This window comes from Leopardus geoffroyi, chromosome D4 (assembly GCF_018350155.1).
Source record: "Leopardus geoffroyi isolate Oge1 chromosome D4, O.geoffroyi_Oge1_pat1.0, whole genome shotgun sequence".
NCBI classification, from domain to species: Eukaryota; Metazoa; Chordata; class Mammalia; order Carnivora; family Felidae; genus Leopardus; species Leopardus geoffroyi.
The window spans coordinates 46,283,668-46,302,041 of NC_059342.1; the positions used below are offsets into that span (position 1 = coordinate 46,283,668).

Consider the following 18,374-nt stretch of genomic DNA (forward strand, 5'->3'; position numbering starts at 1 on the left):
TCATAAGAGGGAAGTATATCCAGGAAGCAATCCAGGCCTTCCTAAAGAAGGAAGAAGGGTGTCAGATACACAAGTTAACCTTAAACCTTGAAGAGCTGGAAAAAGAACAGCTAATAAAACCCCAAACCAGCAGAAGATGGGAAATAATAAAGATTAGAACAGAAATCAATGCTAACAAAACCAAAAGAAACCGTAGAACAGTCAGTGAAACCAGGAGCTGGTTCTTTGAGAGAATTAAAAAAGTTGATAACCCCCTAGCCACTTTGATCAAAAAGAAAAAAGGACCCAAATAAATGAAATCAAGAATGAAAGAGGAGATATCACAACCAACACTGCAGAAATACAAACAATAAGAGAATATTATGAGCAATTACACCTCAAGAAATTGGGCAATGTGGAAGAAATGGACAAATTCCTAGAAACATAAGCTACCAAAACTGAAACAAGGAGAAATAGAAAATTTGAACAGACCCATAACCAGTAAAGAAATCAAATTAGTAGTCAAAAGTTTTCCAAAAACAAGAGTCCACGTCTTTCCAGGGGAATTCTCCCAAACATTTAAAGAAGAGTTAACACCTATTTTTTTGAAGTTGTTCCACAAAATAGAAATGGAAGGAAAACTTCCAAACTCATTCTATGAAGCCATCATTACCTTGATTCCAAAACCAAACAAAGACTCCACTAAAAAGTAGAACTACTTCCCTGATAAACATGGATGCAAAAATCCTCAACAAGATACTAGCCAACCGGATCCAACAATACATTAAAAAAATTACTCATCATGAGCAAGTGGGATTTATACCTGAGATGCAGGGCTGTTTCAATATCTGCAAAACAAGCAATGTGATATATCCTATCAATAAAAGGACAAGAACAATATAATCCTCTCAATAGATGCAGAGAAAGCATTTGACAAAGTGTAGCATCCTTTCTTGATAAAAAACCTCAGGAAGGTAGGGATAAAGGGATCATACCTCAAGATCTTAAAAGCCATATATGAAAGACCCACCACTAATATCATTCTCAGTGGGGAAAAACTGAGCACTTTCCCCCTAAGGTCAGGGAAGGACAGGTATGTCCACTCTCACCACTGTTATTCAATATAGTATTTGGAAGTCCTAGCCTCAACAATCAGACAACACAAAAGAATAAAAGGCATCTGATACAGCAAGGAGGAAGTCAAACTTTCACTCTTTGCAGACAACATGATACTCTATATGGAAAACCCAAAAGATTCCACCAAAAACTGCTAGAACTGATCCATGAATTCAGCAGTCGCAGGATATAAAATCAATGCACAGAAATTGGTTTCATTTCTATACATCAATAATGAAGTAACAAAAAGAAATTAAGGAATCAATCCCATTTACAATTGCACCAAAACCCATAAAATACCTAGAAATAAACCTAACCAAGGAGGTAAAAAATCTATACACTGAAAACTATAGCAAGCTTATGAAAGAAATTGAAGACACAAAAAAATGGAAAAATATTCCAGGCTTATGGATTGGAAGAACAAATAGTGTTAAAATATCAATACTATCCAAAGCAATCTACATATTTAACACAATTGCTATCAAAATAACACTAGCATTCCTCACAGAGCTAGAACAATCTTAAAATTTGTATGGAACCAGAAAAGTCCCTGAATAGCCAAAGCAATCCCAAAAACCAAAGCTGGAGGCATCACAGTCCCGCACTTCAAGATGTATTACAAAGCTGTAATCATCAAGACAGTATGGTACTGGCACAAAAACAGACACTCAGATCAATAGAACAGAATAGAGAACGCAGAAGTGGACCCACAGATGTGTATGGCCACCTAATCTTTGACAAAGCAAGAAAGAATATTCAGTGGAATGTAGACAGTCTCTTCAGCAAGTGGTGCTGGGAAAACTGGACAGTGACATGTAGAAAAATGAACCTGGACCACTTTCTTACACCATACACAAAAATTAACTCAAAATGGATGAAAGACCTAAACGTAAGACAGGAAGCCATCAAAATCCTTGAAGAAAGCAGGCAAAGACCTCTGACCTTGGCTGCAGCAACTTCTTACTTAACACGTCTCTGGAGGCAAGGGGAACAAAAGCAAAAATGAACTATTGGGACCTCATCAAGATAAAAAGCTTCTGCACAGGGAAGGAAACAATCAGCAAAACTAAAAGGCAACCAAGGGAATGGGAGAAGATATTTACAAATGACATATCAGATAAAGGGTTAGTATCCAAAATCTCCAAAGAATTGATCCCAACTCAACACCCAAGAAACAATCCAGTGAGGAAATGGGCAAAAGACATGAATAGACACTTTTCTAAAGTGTCTCTTTGGCAACAACTCATGTTGGCGAGGACCTGGAGAAAGAGGAACCCTTTTGTACTGCTGGTGGGAATGCAAACTGGTACAGCCTCTCTGGAAAAGAGTAAGGATGTTCCTCAAAAAATTAAAGATAGGGGCGCCTGGGTGGCTCAGTCGGTTAAGTGTCTGACTTCGGCTCAGGTCATGATCTCGCTGTCTGTGAGTTCTAGCCCCGCGTCGGGCTCTGTGCTGACAGCTCAGAGCCCAGAACCTCCTTCAGATTCTGTGTCTCCTCCTCTCTCTGCCTCTCCCATGCTCATGCTCTCTCTCTCTATCTCTCAAATGTTAAAAAAAAAAAAAAAAAAAAAAAAAAAAAAATTAAAGATAGAACTACCCTATGACCCAGCATTACACTACTAGGTATTTATCCAAAGGATACAGTTGTGCTATTTTGAAGGGGCCACATGTGCCCCCAATGTTTATAGCAGCACTTTTGACAATAGCCAAAGTATGAAAAGAGCCCAAATGTCCTTTGACAGATGAATGGATAAAGAAGAAGTGGTATATATGTACAATGGAGTATTCCTCAGCAGTCAAAAAGAATGGAATCTTGCCGTTTGCAGTTACATGGATCAAACTAGAGGGTATTATGCTAAGTGAAGTCATAGACAAATATCATATGATTCCGCTCATATGTGGAATTTAAGATACAGAACAGATGAACATAAGGGAAGGGAAGCAAAAATAATGTAAAAATAGGGAGGGGGACAAAGAGACTGTTATATACAGAGAACAAACTGAAGGTTGCCAGAGGGGTTGTGGGTCAGGGAATGGGCTAAATGGGCAAGGGGCATTAAGGATGACACTTGTTGGGATGAGCACTGGGTGTCATACATAGGGGATGAATCACTGGAATCTACTCCTGAAATCATTATTGCACTATATGCTAACTAACTTGGATGTAAATTTAAAGAAATAAATAAAATTAAAAAAAAAAAAAAAAAAAGCTCTTGTAGAAGACCTCAGCTCTTCCTGTAATTTGATGTAATTTTTTCCTAGTTCCTTTTGTCATCGATGCCAATGATCTTTGACATATATCTGGTCACCTTTGTGGTAGTTTCTTCCATTGCCCTTGTGCTTAGTATCCCTGCCCATTTCCCTCTCCCCAGTGAGTTATTAATGTTTATAAATGATTATAAACATGAAGTTATTTCTGTGTAATTCTGAAGTGAAATAAAATATTAAGCTCCTCCCACATGTCAGGTGCTGTTAGGTCCTGGATAATCAACTCACATAGTTATTGCTGGTAGAGATTGTTAGAACTCTTCTTTTTAAATTTTTTTTTTTTAACGTTTATTTATTTTTGGGACAGAGAGAGACAGAGCACGAACGGGGGAGGGGCAGAGAGAGAGGGAGACACAGAATCGGAAACAGGCTCCAGGCTCTGAGCCATCAGCCCAGAGCCTGATGCGGGGCTGGAACTCATGGACCGCGAGATCGTGACCTGGCTGAAGTCGGACGCTTAACCGACTGCACCACCCAGGCGCCCCTGTTAGAACTCTTCTTAAAAGGCAGTCTGGGGGCCCCTGGGTGGCTCGGTCGGTTAAGCGTCCAACTTTGGCTCAGGTCACGATCTCGCGGTCCGTGAGTTTGAGCCCCGCGTCGGGCTCTGTGCTGACAGCTCAGAGCCTGGAGAGTGTTTCAGATTCTGTGTCTCCCTCTCTCTGACCCTCCCCCGTTCATGCCCTGTCTCTCTCTGTCTCAAAAATAAATAAACGTTAAAAAAAACAAAACAAAAAGGCAGTCTGACTTCTTATTAAGGTTTAAAGTATGCATGTCTTTCCAACCAGCCTTTCCCTTTTGCAGTTTGCAGTCCTAAGAATAAAAGCAAATTTTTCTAGACACATACCAGGATATATGTATATTGTTTCCTGAGTGAGCAGCCTACAGCAGTGGTTGACAGCCATCCTGTGGAATGTCGTGAAGTTGCAAACAGGATCTTGTAAAGCTACATACATTGACCTTGAGTGGTGTCCATGATACTTTACAGCAAAACAAAGCTGCTTTTGTAGTCGTAACATGTTCCTAGTACTGCTAATTATCACAACACTGGAAAGCATCTCGTACAGATGAGAAAACTGAGACCCAAAGAGATTGTTACTCACCACCTGTGTCGGAGTCGAGATTTTGTTCTTGGCTACTGCTCTGCATCCTGTGTTTAGCAAGACCTCATGAAAAGTCCAGAATAAGAAGGGAAACTGTTAGCTATTTATTGAGCAGTATTGCCTCCTCATTGGGATATAAACATCATTGGGTTTTCTCCTTTTCTGTAGCACCATAAGCACTCATTAGATCAGAGCAATAGTGGGATCTTAATGACCTTTGTCCAAATTTAGAAGGTTTCGGTTTCTTCTGATTAATAGAGCAGACTCTGTCGTGGCCTACTTTGTTGCCATTCACATCAGAATTTCCTCTGCTTCTACCCACTGCAGTTTTAAATACTATCTTGCTTTCCCCGTGTGCCCTACCTTTCTTTTCCAGATAAGAACCCTTGACCCAAGTCTTCTAGGATTTGATCCTTCACTTATAAACGTGCTCATGACAATGCTGTTCACAAATATGTGTGTGTACACCTACACACATATATACTAGAAATTGAGAAGGCTCATTCTTAATCCTGTTGATCTTAAAATTACGCATGTTTCCTAAGATATAAATAACCCTTCTGATTTCATCCGTTGGTGACTTGGCCCCTTTTTTTTTTTTTTTTTTTTTTTTCCCATCTTCACCTGTTTGTATACTTTTCAGATTTTTAATTTAAATTGTCTCTGGTGTTGTAATATGTGCTAAAACTAAAATGCTATCCAACAGTTTTGTGTTTTAAATTTTTTTTTTTTTCAACGTTTATTTATTTTTGGGACAGAGAGAGACAGAGCATGAACGGGGGAGGGGCAGAGAGAGAGAGGGAGACACAGAATCGGAAACAGGCTCCAGGCTCTGAGCCATCAGCCCAGAGCCCGACGCGGGGCTCGAACTCACGGACCGAAAGATCGTGACCTGGCTGAAGTCGGACGCTTAACTGACTGCGCCACCCAGGCGCCCCAACAGTCTTGTGTTTTAAAGCGTTTAAAGAGTAATGCATATTTGTAATGGAATAAAATGAAAATGGTAGAGGAGAGCATATGGTAGAAAGTGACACCGTCCTATGTTTCCAGTGGGTGTATGCCTTGCTACAGCCCTTTGAAAAGCAGTTTGGTAAGATCTATTAAACTTCAAAAGTGTGTGGCCTTTGACCGAAATAGTTCCTTTTCTTGGTTTTTTGAGAACTGTGTATAAGGTAGCTCATGCAGAGATACTGGTTGTACCCTTTTTAATTACCCATTTTTTGTATAATAAATATACTGGCCTATCTGTGGCTTTCTATTTAGCACTTTAAACAAATAGATTTTTATGCCCTGATCTAGAAAAATCGTCGAGATGTACCATTAACTAAAAAAAAGAGATATTGTTAACTAAATCAAGCATTTTGTGAGTCCATATTATATACATTTATATATTCTTTAACACAAAGAAAATACGTTTGTATGACTGTAGGAGTTCTAGAAAAAGAAGTTTTTCTTTTTATTTTATTCTAGTTCACAACATGCGGTTTTCCCTTTTCACCATCTCTCTTAGCTTTCCATACCTGTAGTCAGATATCATCACGTTCTTCCTAACAGCTATACACTCTTCCATTGTTGGGTATGTGATTTATTTAAGTTGCCTTCTAAGTGAGAAATTTGTTTTCAGTTTCCTGTTTGTATTAACTGGTTCAGTTAACATTGGTGTGTCCAGTTATCTTTGTATTTGTGTGAACATCCCTGTAGGATAAATTGCTAGCACAGCTTCTGGGCGTCAAGGTGGCTGTGACAGACCTACACAGAACACCTCCACTTTCCCTCAGAGCCCAGGCTATAATGAAAAGAGGGACTGGGAGGTTATTTTATTTCATTTTGATTTCTCAGAAACTGAGTTTGTCTCTGCCCATGCACATTATTGTTTGGATATCTTTTAAGTGATGTGGGTGGAATCATTTCCCCAAAGCCATGCTCCTTATGAGTAGTCGTTGGCCCTGCTTTGCCAGTATATTAATTGACTCATGTTCCTGCATGCTGAGGCCTGTTGGGGACATGTGCCTCCTCAGAGATGTGCAGTTAGGTTTGCTTCTGCTGTAGGACAAGTTGTTTGCAACTCAGCATTTCTTCAAAGGATAATTATTAACAAATGACTGTCTTATGGCTGATTTAAGAGTCTTGATTCAGAAACAACCTACCAGTCCGTCTTTTTCTAGGCTTTTCCCTATTCTGTGTGTGAAAGTGCCCAGTGTTCTCTCCTTGGCAGTCTTGAAGTCATTTTTCTTGCCAGTACACAACACAATTTTGCCTCCTTCACTCTACCATGGGCAGTTTTTTGTTTGTATGTACACGTAACGTCTCTTAGCATGTATCCGGGTTTGATAGCCTCACACGGTTTTTTGTGCACCTTTGCCTTGAGGTCCACACACACGTCAGGCTCTGAGGTTGGCACGTGGCAAGTACAGAAGTAGATTTTCCCTGAATAGTAGTTGCTAGTGCTGAGCACTTGCTTCATGTGTCTCATTCAGTCTTCACATCAACCTTGGAAGGCAGGTGGTATTACTCACTTCTCATTCTGAATATGAGAAAACAGATAAAAACTGAGGTGCATAGACATCAGATTGACTTTCCTAGAGGCATAGAGTTATTGAGTAAGCGGTAAAGCCAGCCAGATCAGTCACTTCAAGAGTCTTTTCTGCCAGGTGGGGTCCTAAGCTAGTGGGGAAGTGAAATGATAGTCCTCTTGCCTAGCTGGGAAGGTTTGCTAACTGTAGCAAGAGTTGGAACAGCCTTCAGCGTCATTTCTTTATTACTTGCAGAAACCAGAACTCAGTTGACTGTATCTTAAACCATGTGAGCATATGTATTAGTGTCCTGTTGATGCTGTAACAAATTACAGTTGACCCTTAAACAACATGGGGGCTAGGAGTGCTGACTCCTGTTGAGTTGAAAGCCCATGTATAATTTTTAACCTCCCCAAAACTTAACTACTAATAGTCTACTGTTGACCAGAAGCCTTTGATAACAGTCATTTAACGTGAATTTTATCTGGTATATGTATTATGTACTATAGTCTTACCATAAAGTAAGCTACAGAAAAGAAGGTGTCATTAAGAAAATTCTAAGGAAGGGGGGGCGCCTGGGTGGCACAGTCGGTTAAGCGTCCGACTTCAGCCAGGTCACGATCTCGCGGTCCGTGAGTTCGAGCCCCGCGTCAGGCTCTGGGCTGATGGCTCAGAGCCTGGAGCCTGTTTCCGATTCTGTGTCTCCCTCTCTCTCTGCCCCTCCCCCGTTCATGCTCTGTCTCTCTCTGTCCCAAAAATAAATAAACGTTGAAAAAAAAAAAAAATTAAAAAAAAAAAAAAAAAAGAAAATTCTAAGGAAGGGGTGCCTGGGTGGCTTAGTCTGTTGAGGATCTGACTCTTGATTGTGGCTCAGGTCATGATCTCACAGTTTACAAGCGTAAGCCCCATGTGCTTATAGCGTGGAGCCTGCTTAGGATTCTCTGTTGCGTGCGTGTGCATTCTCTCTCTCTCTCTCTCTCTCTCTCTCTGTCAAAAATAAATAAATAGGGGCGCCTGGGTGGCGCAGTCGGTTAAGCGTCCGACTTCAGCCAGGTCACGATCTCGCGGTCCGTGGGTTCGAGCCCCGCGTCAGGCTCTGGGCTGATGGCTCAGAGCCTGGAGCCTGTTTCCGATTCTGTGTCTCCCTCTCTCTCTGACCCTCCCCCGTTCATGCTCTGTCTCTCTCTGTCCCAAAAATAAATAAACGTTGAAAAAAAAAAAAATCAAAAATAAATAAATAAAAACATTTAAAAAAAGAAAATCATAAAGAAAATACATTTATATACTTTACTGTACTTATCAAAGAAAATGTACTCCACTCTTGTCCCCTATGATTGTAAACCCCCATTGCCCTTGGTCAGCATTTCCTTCAGCATTAATCATGCCTTATTTTATGCTGGACAGGAGTATTGCTATTTATAGCAATTGAAGTTTAGGTCATTAAATGTTTCATTGAATGTACTGACACTTAAGTTATATGAAACACCACGGATAGGTGGGCAGGCTGTGTGAAGCAAGGTATTTCTCATTTGCTCCTTTCTTTGCTGGATCTCGACAGCCTAGCCCTGAAACTATTGGAAATATTAGTATTAAAGTCTTTATTTCCTCCTCAGGGCTGTCCCCTTCACTTGCCCCTGCAGGCTTGAGTGCTCTGAGGCTCCAGCCTCAACCACAGCTTCTCCTTGGTGCTGGCTCTCTGTTCCATCTCCAGCCCAGACCTCACTCCTGAGCTGCTGGCATTTGTCTGGACATCTTGATTGACTTAATCCTCATAATACCTGTATAAATGGGTGGATAAACTACATTTTATGATTGGAAATGGAAAATCAAAAAGATACGGCAGTTTGCGCTAAGCCATATAGCTAGTGGTTAAAGAGCTTTATTTAAAGTGAAAAATGTAAAATCTTCCACTTGACAGAGGAAATGAAAACTATAGTTAATAATATCACATGTATATGACATAACATAAAGCATAACTAATACATGTTTTGTCTTAAGATAGAAGTTCAGAACAGAGAGGAGTGATTAGGCAAAGAAGGGGTAGAAATAGAGGAGAGAGGGACAGAGATACGGTGTGGGTTCTATTGCGTGGACATTGGGGTATAGCTGCTAGAGGTTTTTGTGGCCCTGTTTTTGTACTCGATCATGGTTGTAAATGGGGATATTGCTAATATTTGACTCATGGAAGGCAGATACCAAGCCAGAGCTGGAGTACGTGGCACCATTTTATTGGTTAGTTTTATAAAAAGAGAAAAGCCTCTGTTTATATGGGCTGGAACAGTCATTTGACCTGTTCTTCAACCCCATCTGGAATTGCTTTGGGGTTAACTTAGCCTTCCCCTGAGACACATGACAAAAGGTTGGGAGGAGTACAGGCTAGGTTTTCATCCCTGCAAAGCACGGAGGCCTCCTTACTGAGCCAGGTGGCTTTGGTGCCAGTTAGTGTCCCTGTTTGATATGTGACAGGATGAAAGTAACAGATTAATTTTGGTAGGCAGACCCACCAGCTGTATAAACTGAACCAGTATATTCTCCATGCCGTTTTCTTCTCTCCCGTCCCCGGAAGTAGACATTAAGTGATCTACCTTCCCCTGTTTTCCCTTGGTCTGGCCCTCTCCAGCCCTCCCCTCTGTAGGAAAGATGAAGAGTCTCTTTCCTGTATTACTCATGAGTTCAAGTTGAGAACAATATAAAGGACATAGAAAGTGCTTTATTCTGAAAACTTCGGGTGAAAATTACAGGGTGATTTGGCTCTGGCTCTGGGTTAATTTTAACCTCTTCTTTGTGGATTCAAAAATGTTTTACCAAAAAGTTGAACTAAGAGAGTTCAGAACTGATTACGATGGGTAGAGCAACAAGCTAACTGGGGTGGCAAAGAGATTCCCAAAAGTGGAGCAGGACAAATGGCTGCTTTTTCAGTGGGCCAAAGGCATGAAAAAATAAGATTGGGGGTAGAGGGCAGAAATGACTTTCATTAGAGACAGGTCAATCAAATGCAAGTTTAGGACCTCATCTGGAACTTGAAACTAAAGAAGCATTTGTTTAAAAAAAAAAAAAAAAAGGGACATTTTTGAGGGCATCAAGGAAATTTGCATGTGGTCTGTGTATTAGTTGGTGCTGAGGAATTAATTTTAATCAGATGTGATAGTGACATTGCAGTGAAAAGTACACATATTTTGGTCCATCTAATGAGGGGCAAAATGACAAAGTCTGAGATTTGCAATCATGGAAAAGCTAACAGATAAGGCAAGCTTGACAACATTTGAATTGTTGAATCCAGGTGATGGATATGTATGGGGTTCACTGTACAGTCCTCTACATCTACAATGATAGGGAATTTTATAGTGACTTCTTAAGTGGTTTACCCAACCTCCCGAGCCCAAAGTTGAGCTGTGCCTACAGTCCACTTTGGTTGTCCTGTCATAGTCACCAGACCTGGTGGGAAGCGTTTTGCCACCAACCCAGAGCCAAAAAAGCCAAATACCATTCCAGAGTGGCTTTTCCAATAGTTGCCTTCACCATATCCAGAGCTATTGATTCTGGAGCAGGCACCAAGATGCTGACCTAGATAAAGTTGATTCACCAGCCTCCAGAGGATGGAGTGATGGCTTTTAAAAAAAATTTTTTTTCACTTTATTTTATAGGACCACCATAAGGCCTCAGACCTTCTATGATGGAAGTCATTCCTGTTCCAGAGGAGTATGCCATATTCCCATGGCTGAGCCGTTCTGCCCCAAAACGAGAGAGGTTTGTAGTCTTTCTAGAAGGTGCGCTAAAATAAGTTGTAAGGGCTTGGGGTGGCATCTAGAGTTAGACTAATTGGCTAAGCACATGGTCCCTCTTCCACCTCTCAAGCTTGCTTCTTGGGCAAGGTTTCACGAAGAGTTTCTCTGTGTCAGTAATGCCTCTCAGTCATTTATAAGCTGAATCACTCAAAGTTGCAAGCTACTCTTTATAGGACTTGATTTTGCTGTCAGAAAACCTTTTTTTAAGTTTATTTATTTTGAGAGAGAGGGTGCATGTGCGCACAAGCAGGGAAGGAGCAGAAAGAGGGAGAGAGAGAATCCCAAGCAGGCCCTGAGCTGTCCGCATGGAGCCCGACTCAGGGCATGATCCCATGAACCATGAGATCATGACCTGAGCTGAAACCATGAGTCGGATACTTAACTGACTGAACCACCCTGGTGGCCCAGAATACCTTTTAAATAATTTAGTGTAGGACAGCGTATTAGTCAAGGATATATAGTCTAGAACAAGATTACCTTGGTTCTTGGGTCAAACCTCTGCTCTTCTGCTTAGTTGTGTTTTGTTGGACAAGTTACTTAATGCCTCTGAGCCTCAGTTTCCCCATTTGGAAAATGAAGATAATGATAACCTGTACCTCATAGAAATGTGTGAGGGATAGATAGGTTATTACTCATAAAGTACTTTGAACTATACCTGTTATGAGACATCCAATGAGTGGGAACTGCTTTTATGAATTAAGTTATTAGTGATAATCTGTAAATTGTCAGGTTGGCATCATTGACTTTTAAGATGAGTTTGGCTATTACTGTCTAGCCTCCTTTCCAGGATTATAGTAAAATCTCAGAACTACGGGGATAGCCCTACAAATGCCAGTGGAAGTACCTAACCATGCCACTCATTCAGATAATTTCAACACCTACATATGGAAAGTAGGAGAACTTTTATGTTCAACCCTGCATAATTGTGTAAAAATAGGTTCCTTGTGGTTAATAGCAAGGGCGTCTTAACCTCACTGTGATCTCAAAATTCTAGAATCTTAAACCAGGAGTTGCGGGGGATCGGGGGGCAGGGAAGCCATTTCAGATATACCACTGCTTGTTGGTTCCCTCTGATTTCTGTGAAAGTAATTTTTTATTTGTTTAAAAAAAAAATGGAAGGTTAAGTTTGTATTTTTGTATTTGGATGTATATGTTTCTGGGTAGTTAGCAGCAGAATATATCAAAATGTTGGTGCTAGTCTTCCCTCTGAAACACAGATCTGTCCACATAATGAATTTGTTTTCCAGGGTTAATTAGATGTATATAAAATTCTCATCCATTTCCAAATGGGGGCAGCTTGGGAAGAAATAGACTAGGGAGAGATACGCTTGAGATCTTGTCCCACAGAGAAAACGCTGATTTACAGTACTAGGAGTAGAGGTAGGGTAAGGGAAATACTAATGATGTCTTCAGAACTCATGCAAATGTGGTGGCTTGGTGATAGTTTCCAGTAACAGAGTTTGGCCTCCCTTGAGACCACATTTACTCAGCAGTTATTGGTCTAGCCAAGTCAAGGGACCCCCCCAACATTTAGAGTGCTAGGAAAGGCAGTTTAAGAAAATGGGAAAGGGGTGCCTAGGTGGTTCAGGCAGGTGAGCGTCCGATTCTTCATTTCAACTCAGGTCGTGATCCCAGGGTTGTGGGATGGAGCCCCCACGTTAGGCTCCACACTGAATGTTGAGCCTGCTTGGGATATTCTCTCTCTCCCTCTCTCCCACTCTCTCCCTCTCCCTCTCCCCATTCCCACCCCCCTCCTCCTCTTGTGCGTGTTCTCTAACTAAAAAAAAAAAAAAAAAGAAAAATAAGCCTTTGGAATATAACTTTATTCCTACATACTCTGAGAGATTTGTAAATATTGTCCAGAAATGTAAAGAGTAGATGGTGCTGCCCCTTGGTAATTATTACTTTAACTTTGAACATTCACATGACTTTTCATGTACTGATGAGGAAGGATTGTCAAGGTGAATTGTCAAGTGGCAGACAAGGTGTGAACAATGGTTGTACTGCTCTACCACTTGTGTTATATATAAAGAGGTAAATATGAAAATATTTACATGCAAATAGAGTCTTTTTGGAAAACTGGCCCAAAAAACTAGTGATTTCCCTTGGGGAGGTGAATTGGCTCACTAGGACGTGGGTGGAAAAAATACTCGTCACAGAATAATATCCTTTTGTAGTGTTTATCTTTTGTCCCATGTCACTTCTACCCCCAAAATATTTTCACTTCATGTCGTTTTAGGAGGTAATCTGAAGACACAGTCTTTGGAAGTTCTAACACATAAAATATATTTAGCTTGGTGATCTAATATTGCTGATAATATTTGAAGGATGGTGGTGGGTTCAGGAATTCCATCATGATTGCTCGAAACATGTAAATGAAAGCATCTTGACCTCAGACCCAGAGATCTCTCAGTCAGCCTGTGGTTTGTATCTCTGGTACATAGTGTTGGAGTTCTCTGTTCTTGTGGGGGGTGCAAAGTGATGAGACCCCGGGGTCTGTCACTGTAGCGGGCCCACACCCAAAGAAGCCTTCTCTTCTTCCTCCTCACCATCATGCACCCACCTCCCAGAGTGACGTGAGAACTTAACACGCCATAATCCAGTGTACCAAGTGGTTGTGCTATTCCTTCACTCATCTCTAGAGGTGCTCAAGTTTGGCCAGACATACAGCTTAGGTATTCAGGATTTTAAAAGACATTTAATGAAGACAGGACTGGGCTGGCTATATCTTTTAAAAACAATTTTTTAAATGTTCCTTCATTTTTGAGAGAGACACAGACCACCAGCGGGGGAGGGACAGAGAGAGAGAGAAAAACAGAATCTGAAGCAGACTCCAGTCTCTGAGCTGTCAGCACAGAGCCTGATGCAGGGCTTGAATTCACGAACTGGGAGATCATGACCTGAGCCGAAGTTGGATGCTCAACCAACAGAGCCACCCAGGCACCCCTAGGCTGGGTATATTCTTAATTTGGGGGTGGCGGGGGTAGGTAGGGGAAAGAGGAGTGATTTAGGCCTTTGAATTTATAACCTGTACTCTAGGGAAAAGTTTTTATTAAGCATACTCTTATTTTCAACATAATCTGGGATAAATAAACATGATATAACATCAACTGTTCACTGTCCTATGACTTGTCACGCTTCTAAATTTGGAGTTGCTAAGGCTCTTGCCAAAATTATTTAAGAAATAGGTTAATTTGCTTATGTGGTTCCGACACATGCAGGCTAGACATACTTTGGCCTAAATTGGAGACTTTATTGACATTGAGTCTCTCCATTTTATATTTAAAGCACCCCAGGAACCTTTGTCAATTATTTGGCAAACGTGTGTAGAAGGTGCCAAAATTAACAATTGTTAGAAGACCGGTTTGGCTTTTTACACAGTGTTTACAATATGCCCAACACAGTTCTGTGATGTATATTCCTTAGCTCCTTTAACCTGCACAACACTTCTATAATACAATCTTAATTACCATTTTACAGATGAGAAAACAACATACAAAGATTAAGTGAATTTCTGGCAGTGCTTAAGTAGGTTAACAGTTAAGTTTAAAAGACTTAATTTTTTTTTTTAGGACTTCATTTTTGTTTTTAATTAAAAAGAAATGTTGAAGCACAGGCTAGAAATTAATAACCTGAAGGTTAGATGTGCATTATTAATTAGATACTGGAAAAACTGATCAGGCTTTTAAATAATGTTTTTAGGGGCGCCTGGGTGGCTCAGTCGGTTAAGTGTCCGACTTCGGCTCAGGTCATGATCTCGCGGTCCGTGGGTTTGAGCCCCGCGTGGGGCTCTGTGCTGACAGCTCAGAGCCTGGAGCCTGTATCAGATTCTGTGTCTCCCTCTCTCTGACCCTCCCCCATTCATGCTCTGTCTCTCTCTGTCTCAAAAATAAATAAACGTTAAAAAAAAATAATGTTTTTAAAATCCACGCATAGCCTTACCATTGAAAGAGATGCCATGATAAATTTATCCCTAGAGAGAAAAAACCTGCACAGCCTCATTCTGTTTCTGTATGTTTGTGGGAGAGGCAACAGGCAAAAGAGATTATGAAGAAATCATCTTCTAGCCAAGAAAAGCTTTTACAACGGTCTTTAGATTGTGTATGAAAGACCTTTCAGGAGCTTGGAAACTGTTCCTCGCATGTCTTTGAGATGTGACTAGAATCAGAACCTTAGCTCAGCCTCTGGGGTGAAGAGCTCAGACTCAAATCCATATTCACAACCCAGCTTAGTCTCTTCAAGCTGTTAAGAAATAAATGAAATTAAAGTATAAAAACAAATGCCTAGTGTATAGAAAAAGCTCACTGTTTGCTTTTGTTGCTGTAAGCCATATGTGCAAGGTGCTGGGGGAACAGGATTATGTAAGGAAGGTGAGGCTCCAGGAAACAATTTCCGTGATCTCCTAGGCTCTGTCTGAGGGCCTCCAGGTACTAGCCATTTATAGAAAAATACTTAAGTTATTAACTTGTTCAACATTGGGGGAAAAAAACCCAATATTAAACTGTTACTTACATTTGTATGTTTTGAGTTTGTGACTCTGTGTGTTTTCTAGGTCCTCATAGAGACTGCTAAAAAGTTAGGGCTCCGGTGCCACTCAAAAGGGACAATGGTCACAATTGAGGGACCTCGCTTTAGCTCCCGGGCAGAAAGCTTCATGTTCCGCACCTGGGGGGCGGATGTTATCAACATGACCACGGTTCCCGAGGTGGTTCTTGCTAAGGAGGCTGGAATTTGCTATGCAAGTATCGCCATGGCGACAGATTATGATTGCTGGAAGGAGCATGAGGAAGCGGTAGGTGGAATTTGCTTCTGAATATATACGGCCTGGGTTTCCGGGTGCCATGAGAGCCATCGAGAGAGTGCCTTAACCATTTGTTTCTACTGTATTAGTTCCAGAAAGCACCTTTCTACCAGGTCTTAAAGTCAGCTTTTTATATATGGTCAAATATTTTCTTTATAGTTCTCATTGGAAGATACAAAATAGGTCTCCAGAGAGAAGAACAAGACACTTCTTTCCAAGGATCAACAGTAAACAGTACATTGTAGACATGTAGGTGCAGTGGGAATTCATTTTGAGACCTGCGCCTTATTTTTTATTTTTTTAATGTTTATTTTTGAGAGAGAGAGAGAGAATACAAGCAGGGGAGGGGCAGAAAGAGAGGGAGACACAGAATCCGAAGCAGGCTCTGAACAGTCAGCACAGAGCCCGACTCAGAGCTCAAACCCACGAACCATGAGATCATGACCTGAGCAGAAGTCAGACGCTTACCCAACTGAGCCACCCAGGCACCCCGAGACTTGGGCCTTATTTTAAAGATGAAAGTGTGTTTTGGTTGTAATTTCCTTATCCTGCGCTATGGGTTGTTTGTTTTCAAAGGGAAAGACCTATTACCTCTTCCTGGTAAGAGGACTCTGTGTTCACATCTGTTTAACCTGCCATGACTGGATGGATGATGCTTGGTGTAGGAATATGACAGCAGACAGTCAAGCCTGTAAGGGTCTACCATTCTGAGTTTTTGGGGGGCTTAGGGAGGAAGTACAGAGGTTAAGCAGACCAATGTAAGAAAGCTCAGGCTTATAAAGAAATAGTGTGGTGAGAAGTACATATCCAGTTGACTCAACCAAGCATTTGAAGTCTGGGAAGCCTTTCTGGTGTATGTGCGGTGGGAAAGGCAGGCATGCGTGGGTGGAGTGGAGAGGAGGAAGGGAGGCAGGCAGCGCCATGTAGACTATATAAGGATTTCAGCGGGGAGGTTAGTAAGGAGTTCTGGGCAGGAAAGACGGCAAGGTCCAACTGGTATCTGAAGACACTGGACCACTTCAGTCAGGCTTCCAAAATAAATATTCTCATTGTGGAAAACTTCAAACAGCTACAAAAGTAGAGAGTCTAGTGTAATGAACCCCTGGTTACCCATCACCCACCTTTCCACAGTTACCAGCTATGGCCAGTCTTGGGTCATATAAATATACCCCTACCCGCTTCTCTCTCCCCTGCCCTCATTATTTTGAGTAAATATTTTTCCAAAAGGAGTCTCTTTTATTTTTTTAAATAAAATAACAAAATAACCACAATACCATTATTGTACCCCAAAATACTGATATGAATTCCTAGTGTAATCAAATATCTAGACTGTTTACATTTTCCTTCCAGTCTTCTACAGCCATTCACATCAGGGTCCCTTATAACCCATACATTGCATTTGAATGATACACCTTTTTTTGTTTTGTTTTGTTTTGTTTTGCTTTGTTTTGTTTTGTTTTGAGAGAGAGCATGCAAGCTTGTGCAGGAAGGGCAAAGGGAGAGGGAGAGAGAATCTTAAGTAGACTCCACACTCAGCACAGAGCCCAACACGGGGCTCGATCTCACAACCGTGAGACCATGTGCTGAGCTGAAATCAAGAGTCAGACACTTAACCAACTGAGCCACCCAGGCGCCCCTGGAATGATACACCTCTTATATCTCTTTCAATCTAATATTCCCCTGTCTTTTCATTCCTTGGATTTTACTTGAAGAAACTGGATCATTTGTCTTGTCCTCTATCTCATTTTAAAATCGAGAAAGGGAGTGCTCGCTTCAGCAGCACGTAGGCTAAAATAGAGAAAGGGACAAAAGTACAGTCGAGGAGTTTTGAAGTAAAGAACGAGTACAGGGCTGGCTGTTCTGAGCACACGTAGGGGAGCTGACATCTTCTCCAAGGTGACCCTTCCCACTACGTCAAAACTGCTTGTTTCACCGTCCATTTTCATACAAAACCGAGTAAGATATTCTTGCTGTCTGTCCATCTGTGTATATGGAGTTTGGGTTATACTTGAACACAGGTTCCTTGTTTTGCATCAGTAGCTTGGTGTGTAAGAGACTTCCAGATCCTGACACAGCATAATCTCTGACTTGGCAGCTCTGGTCACCTAAGGGACAGCTCAGACTTGCGGTGTTGAGAAGCTGCCTCCAATTAGCAGGAGGCTCCAGCCCCTGCCACTCCCCAAGAGCAGATTGCTTCCTGCCTGTGGCTTTCTGCTCAGTCTGGTAACATCGGTCTCCTCTGCAGAGCAAATGGTGCTTTCCTTTAATACATGAGGTTTGGAAAGCAGTCAGTTGGAGTCGCTTGAGTTGAAAGCAGAGAAACTAAGCTGGGTGTAAGTGGTAAGGCATGAAGGCAGATAACGCTGAATGCCACAAGAAAAGCATAGATGAAGTTCGCATCATCAACCAGCCATGTGTGTCACTGTGCTTTAGACCAGATGTGCAGCCTGGCGTGGTGTGAAGATCTGAGAGTTGCCTAACCCCGCTGTCAAATTCCTGTTGCTCCATTTACTTGTAAGACGGGGCAGATTATTTGATCCATTTACTCTTCTGTGGGATGGAGCCAAAAGTGAGGGGGGGAGGTGTATATAGTTTTGACCTTGCAGGATTTCTGGGAGAATTAAACCAAATGATACATGTTGAGCAAGTACCATAGTGCTGGCTCCTATGCAGGGGTGGTCATCGGATGGCAGCTATGACGGAGGGGGGTGCAGAAGTGTGAAGAAAACTTGACATTTGAGCTAGACATTAAACAGAGGATTTAGAGGGGCGCCTGGGTGGCTCAGTCGGTTAAGCCTCTGACTTCGGCTCA

General features: G+C 41.6%; 1 protein-coding gene across 3 annotated transcripts in view; it reads left to right on the forward strand.

Annotated features, from left to right (window-relative positions):
• The window catches only part of LOC123592517 (methylthioadenosine phosphorylase), a 49,935-nt gene that overhangs the window by 24,811 nt on the left and 6,750 nt on the right, over positions 1-18,374 (forward strand). For all 3 annotated transcript variants that reach the window (XM_045467637.1, XM_045467639.1, XM_045467638.1), the window contains exons 5-6: positions 10,621-10,723; positions 15,314-15,553. In XM_045467637.1, the coding sequence (XP_045323593.1) occupies positions 10,621-10,723; positions 15,314-15,553 (343 nt within the window). The remainder of the gene's footprint in view (positions 1-10,620; positions 10,724-15,313; positions 15,554-18,374) is intronic.